The 6,391-nt window shown below is 48.0% G+C and overlaps 3 protein-coding genes across 3 annotated transcripts; 1 reads left to right on the plus strand and 2 right to left on the minus strand.

Moving 5' to 3' along the window:
• Positions 1–178: 178 nt before the first annotated feature.
• On the minus strand, positions 179–1,494 carry FTJAE_13322 (cytochrome P450 monooxygenase oxidoreductase; the record flags this gene model as incomplete). Its single annotated transcript, XM_037346455.1, has 2 exons — positions 179–590; positions 653–1,494. The coding sequence occupies 2 exons, from the start codon at positions 1,492–1,494 to the stop codon at positions 179–181; spliced, it is 1,254 nt and encodes a 417-aa protein (XP_037199682.1).
• A 976-nt stretch (positions 1,495–2,470) lies between these two features.
• FTJAE_13323 (synaptic vesicle transporter SV2) lies at positions 2,471–4,519 on the plus strand (the record flags this gene model as incomplete). Its single annotated transcript, XM_037346456.1, has 10 exons — positions 2,471–2,689; positions 2,742–2,946; positions 3,000–3,123; positions 3,176–3,377; positions 3,437–3,669; positions 3,721–3,770; positions 3,820–4,128; positions 4,184–4,203; positions 4,259–4,408; positions 4,466–4,519. The coding sequence occupies 10 exons, from the start codon at positions 2,471–2,473 to the stop codon at positions 4,517–4,519; spliced, it is 1,566 nt and encodes a 521-aa protein (XP_037199683.1).
• A 488-nt stretch (positions 4,520–5,007) lies between these two features.
• FTJAE_13324 (sarcosine oxidase) lies at positions 5,008–6,186 on the minus strand (the record flags this gene model as incomplete). Its single annotated transcript, XM_037346457.1, has 1 exon — positions 5,008–6,186. The coding sequence occupies one exon, from the start codon at positions 6,184–6,186 to the stop codon at positions 5,008–5,010; it is 1,179 nt and encodes a 392-aa protein (XP_037199684.1).
• Positions 6,187–6,391: the final 205 nt, after the last annotated feature.

Genomic DNA, 6,391 nt, shown 5'->3' on the forward strand with positions numbered 1-6,391 from the left:
GCAAAGTGAAAGGATGATGTCAACGGGTTGAATTAGCATAACCTCTGCTTATTACTTCTGCCCCCATATGTCCAATCTCTAAGCCAACAGTACTAGAACTTATCACTATCTATGCTCCACCACCACATCTCGAAGAAAAAGGCTTGCCTTATACAACGCACTACATCCAACAAAAACCTCACCACTCCATATCGGCATTATCAGCCTTGCAGGCCAGTCCATCACAAAACTCATCATCTCCCTTCGTGACCGCAGATGTCGACACGTGTCGCCTGGCCGGCCATATCTCCTCCTTTGACGCTTGCTCCTTTCTGTGATGATCAGTCACGATCTGCCTGACGGTATTCTGAAAGAATATTGGTGCACTCTCCAAGTCCGGATGCAGCTCTCCATTGGTGAAAACGCCCGCTTCCAAGTTCTTCTGCACTGCATCACACAAGTACTTGTCTTCCCCGAGAACTCTCTTGAAGAATTGGTTGGTCCTTTCGAATTCTTCGTCGGTGGCGTCTTTATGGCGATAGACTTCATACTCCATTGAGCAAGTGCCGACTGATGTTGGTACGCATCGCATCATGTAGAAGAAGTGTGGGCTGAGCAAGAAACAAAGGATTAGCTCGGGTCTGTACCAAGAGTATGAAGGATCAGGACTTACGAAACAGTCATGCAGGAGTTGGGAAAGTAATATGTGCTACTGATCTTGATATCATCTTGCTCAGTTCCCTTCTTGGGTCGCGAGAAGTGCTGAATGTAGCCTGGCTTGGAGACAGTGTAGTAAAAGGTCAAGTCTGTTATAGCCTTGACATCCGGGTGCGCAACCTGGCAGTGATAACACTCGTTGTAGTTATCAGCGAGCGTTTTCCAGTTGTAATTGCCCTGCATGCCCCAGACGTGATCGAAGCGATACTCAGAAAAGTCAAAGTGTTTGAACCGTTCCTGCGAGTCAACACCCTCGAAGTCGTCGGTCCATTTCACTTCTGGTTCCGGGGACGCATCCAAGTTGACCCAGACGAATCCAATGGCATCGATGTGCACATGAACTGGAAAGAGGCTATGGTTCTCTTTGTTGAAAGTTGGAACAGTGTCGAATCGTGGTGCTTTGGCAAGTTTTCCGTTTATCCCGTATGACCAGCCGTGGTATTTGCAAGAAAAGATCTTGGCGTTTCCCTCCCCTTCAGTGACTATTGGAAAGGCTCTGTGCCTGCAGATGTTGTGGAAGCCATTGATGGTCTCTCCATCCTTGTCCAAACATAGCACGAATGGGTAACCAGCCTCTTCGAAGCGGAGAAAGTCTCCGGGCTTGGTGAAACGCAATTTGTGCGTGGCAAGAAGCCATCGCTTAGAGAAAATGGCGCGGCGTTCGAGTTGATACATTTCATCTTGCCGATACCATGATGCGGGGAGGGCGCGTGGCTCCTGAGCATCTGGCTTGCTGGACAGGATTGCATCTCCATTTGGCTTGGTCATGGCCAGCACCGAACCGAGTTTCGAGAACATGATGACGTGATATTGTTAAAGATCTGGCAAAGTTGTAGGTAGAAAATAGCTAAGTTTGCTTGAAATAACGAAGTTATTCAGATTGAATTGGCAGTCAAACAAGAGCATTTGTTGTCTTCACTTATCTAGCCATCCCTCAACCGTCTTCCGCCGTCTACGTACGGGAGGCAGCACTGACGACCTCAGAGTTCAGACGGTCCGACCTCCCCGAGAGCTTCCATACCCTTCTGTCATCGTTATCCTGTACGAGGATGATCGGCTGCGATAGGCCGTATCTTTGTTATGATTATAGAATTTAATTGATTGGTCGGGAACTGTAAATGATAACTTCATCATGACTGTCGCATGACCATTGCCTTGTTCGGGCATCCCATATTCTCCCCGCCCCGCTCAGTGCCGCTCTCGGGGAGACTACAGAGGTATTCCCCGATCACGTGCTGGCTGATCAGTTATCAGTACAACCCCCTCATTTGATATTGGAATGCAGACTTAGAACTGGGGTCATGAAATCAAATCATTCTGATTGGTTGAATCGAATAGAACATGGTTCATGCGTACATGGATGGGTCCTTTGATAACAAGTAGTAATCAATTTGATGCATAAGATTGCTCTGGCAGACGAGCTAAGAGCTTCCTGGGCGCCGGGGAACTTGAAATGTGTACGCCGTGCCCCATACCATATCTGATTACCCCGCTCGACGAACTACATCTAGAGTATCAGACTGATGCCAACTCGCAGATCAACCAATCAATAGCGTGCAACTAAAAGCTATACCTGGATATGAAATGCATCTACCTCTACTAGCTGGATAAGAATGACAAGGACAACATAGGAACTAATGGACGAGCCCAAATTAATAATAAAAGACAACTCATGCTCCACGTTCTGGTTTTAGAGTTTCCACAATTTGGCCACTTCTAGACCAGAGTAGCTTTCACATACACCAACCATTTCCTCTCCACATCTTGCGTGATCATGTCGGACAAATCTACCACGGGCGGTCCAGTTGCCGCGTCTCACCCATCAGATAAACTCTCTGACCGAGAACGCTATGCCGACCTACGTACCAGTGGCGACCGGCATGGTGAGTCTCGGAGTCTCGAGATGGAGATCGAGGATGACCAAATCTTCTCTATGCGAGAAATCGACCCCGTGCTTGATGCGAAGATGCGCCTCATCAATAAGGTCGAACGAGTTCCAATCCAAGCCTATAATGACAATCCAAACTAATGCACCTGCTGTGTAGACCATGGATGAAATCGGGTGGACAAACATGCACCTCAAGCTGTTTTTCCTGAATGGTTTCGGCTACGCTGCTGACTCTCTCATCCTTGCCCTTCAAGCTGTGACTGCCAGCCAAGCTGCTCTTGAGTTTCGTCCTGCCTTCTCTTATGGCCTCAATGTGGCTGTCTATACCGGAATGCTGGTTGGGGTGTTATTCTGGGGACTAGGTAACCCAACATGAACCTTCTCGTTCTGTGATAAAATCTGATTTGCTGCTTAGGTGCGGATGTCATTGGTCGTCGTTATGCTTTCAACATTTCACTCTTCTTATCCTCCGTATTTGCCATTGCGGCTGGTGCATCGCCTAACTGGATTGTCCTTGCTACTTTTGTTGGCCTAGCTGCGTAAAGAGGTTCTTCTCCATTGAAGTCGCAACTTACTAACAGTGAGTGATAGATTTGGTGCTGGCGGAAACCTTGTTCTAGATACCACCGTCTTCCTCGAGTTTCTCCCTGGTAACAAGCAATGGCTTGTTACGTTGATGGCCTGCTGGTGGGGCCTCGCTTATGTCATTGTTGCCGCCTTTTGCTGGCCAATCTACTCGAATCCCAAGTACGTCTGCGTGGATGCTGATACATGTACTAAAGGTAACAACATGGTTAGTAAAGGCACTTGATATACGATAAACTTGGCTCTTGTGACTGATCCGTATTGAAGGGCTGGCGATATGTCTGGTACGGCAATGGAGCTCTCGTCTTTGTATGCAGCATTTTACGAGTCACTGTGATTCGACTCAAGGAGACCCCCAAGTACCTTCTTGCCAAAGGCGACGACGCTGCTGTGGTTGCCATCTACCAAGATATTGCAAAGAAATATCAACGACCGTGTAGTCTCACTGTTGAGGCACTTGAGTCTATGGGGACCATCGACTCCACATATGGCAAGTCCAGGTACGGGGTCGGTGAGTTCTGGGCGCATATACATGGACTTTTTGTGACAAGGAAGCTCGCCATCTCAACGATTCTGATCTGGATGTCTTGGCTTCTTATTGGTAACGCAACAACTGCTTTACATTGTGGCGATGAAACTGACGTGTGCAGGCCTGGCGTACCCACTGTTTTATGTCTTTCTCCCTGATTATCTTGCCAGTCGTGGTGCCCAAACAGGAGAGTCAGGACCGTATTACCAGTGGAGAAACTACATGCTTAGCAGTATCACGGGTATCTTTGGACCAGTGGCTGCTGGTTTCATGTGTAATTCCAAGCTGCTTGGCCGCAAGTATACCATGGCCATTGGAGCTCTTATCACAATGGCCTTCTTTTTTGCTTATACTGCCGTCAAGACTCCGGCTCAGAATGTTGCCTTGAGTTGCGTCATAGCTTTTACGTTGAATATATACTATGGAACCTGTGAGTCACTGGCGCCTACATTGATAAGAGACATACTGACATGGATCTTTCCCAGTGTATGCGTACACTCCAGAGGTTTGTCAAATTAGCACCTGGAATAGCTCTAGGTGTATCAACTGACATGGCACAGGTGCTGCCATCAGCCCATCGGGCAACCGGCAACGGAATAGCTGTAGCAGGAAACCGAATCATGGGTTTGGTATCCTCGTTTGTAGCAGCTTACGGTAACACTGCGACATCAGTCCCTATCTATGTATGCGCTGTGCTATACATCGTCATGGTAAGCTGCACTCCTGGCGTTAATTCATGGAACCGGACACTGATCGTTATGTGAAAGGCTATTATAGCTGTGATCTTACCGTTTGAGCCCTATGGGAAGCGGTCCATGTAGAGAAAGGTGATGACATGATCTGGATGTCTATGCTGGCTCTCGAATGTTTTCTCTTCTCAGGATGGTACCTGTGTTATCAGTCGTCGGCCCAAATCCTCCTCTTTTTAGTCCTTTCGATGCTTAATCCGTTCTAAATTTATTGACCTATATATATCTTTGCGTGCATGCATCGAGCCTCTCAGTAGCGTAATTACATATAAAGCAATCTTGTCCGCCAATTTCCTTTGTCAGCGCGAGTAAAAGGCACTCTTTCAATGAGGTACCCGATTCTATTTGCTCAACCTGAACAAGCCTTGGGCTATGTTTACTGGTTCCGATGGTCTGAGCAGCGCAACTTGAGAGTGCCATCGAAAGCAGAGTGTGATGCCAACGTGAAGAGGCATATTCATTTTGCGATGTATTGAATAGGTATGGATGATGGATTATATCATAATATCATGTATAACTCGATGGATCTCGAAATAATGATGGCGCTGTTTATCTCTATGCTAGATCTTACTTCGAATACCTGATTGAATCGCCGGTACGACAAACTTGGACAGATTCTCAGTTGTCTTTCCATCTATAGCCAGCTCCGCCATGACGCGGCCGATAACAGGTGCGAATTTGAAACCGTGAGCCGCCCCCAACGCAACCAAAATGTCGGGATACTGATCCAGTGCACTAAGTATGAATTGTCGACCTGGGGTTATCGTATACTGGCATGTAACTGTGCGAAGGATCTCAAGTTCCTCATCTTTGGTCACAAAGTCCTTCATGAATCCGGTCAACTCATCCAAGAGCTTCGGAGAGTGGATGTATGATCGTTCTTCGGGGTTCATGTGATTGTTGGACACGTCTCGGCCCGCCTTGATGGTAGGTTCACCGAAAGTGGGAAACCCGTAGAATGTCTTTCCATCAACCACCCGGATCCATACAGGAAAGTGCTCGGCAGTAAATAGAGATGGTTCCTTAGGCTTGAAGTATGTTACTTGCTCTTGCATGACCTCAAGCGGAATTTGTGCACCGAGGGGAGCAAGTAGTTTGTTGGTCCAGGCATCTGCAGCCAGAATGACCTTCCGAGCTTGGAAGTCGCCGTTTGCTGTCTTGACGATGACTCCTTTGTCTTTTCTGTCATTCGCGATTGGTATGATTGCAGTGACTGGCGTGTTTTCTTTGAGAATGGCTCCGCGAGCGCGAGCAACGAATTGCATCGCCGTGACTGATTTAGCCGCGTGCGCAATACCAGTATCTGGGGTGTACACCGCATTCTCGTCATCACCAATGTCCAGCTTGGGCCATCGCTTATTGACCTCTTTGGCACCCAGCAGCTCGTAGGGTACGTTGTTGGCATCAAGGCTAGCAGTGTAATCCGACACCTTGAAGCCGGATGTCCAGGTGCGATCATTCGCAAGTACCACGATACCACCGGTGACAGTCAACAGCTTCAAACCGGCGTCTTTCTCCAGCTCGGCCCAGTCTTTATAAGCTGCTTTGGCGAGCGAGACGTATTCTGGAGCATCGTATGCCGTGCGGACGATGCGAGACGTGTCGTGAGACGCGCCCCGGACGTGGCCAAACTCAAACTGTTCAAAGCCGATGACTTTTGCTCCCTTTCGTGCCGCTTGCCAAGCTGCTGCACTGCCAAGGGCACCGAGGCCTACTACGGCGACGTCGAACTTTTCCATTGAGAGGCGTTTGTTGTTGTTTCTGGTATTGTAAACTGTGTGATGGGATGTCTATCAATCTCATAAAATAACGAGAGGAAGCTATTCATATTTCATGCCTCTGTTAATGCGGAGAATCTCCAATCCAAAGGACGTTGATTAGAACATGAGCAGTGGGCAATTTGTCGGATCGATAAAGCCGACTATGACCGCTGAGGGGTTTATG

Source organism: Fusarium tjaetaba (genome assembly GCF_013396195.1).
Source record: "Fusarium tjaetaba strain NRRL 66243 chromosome Unknown NRRL66243_c0000401, whole genome shotgun sequence".
Lineage (NCBI taxonomy): Eukaryota > Fungi > Ascomycota > Sordariomycetes > Hypocreales > Nectriaceae > Fusarium > Fusarium tjaetaba.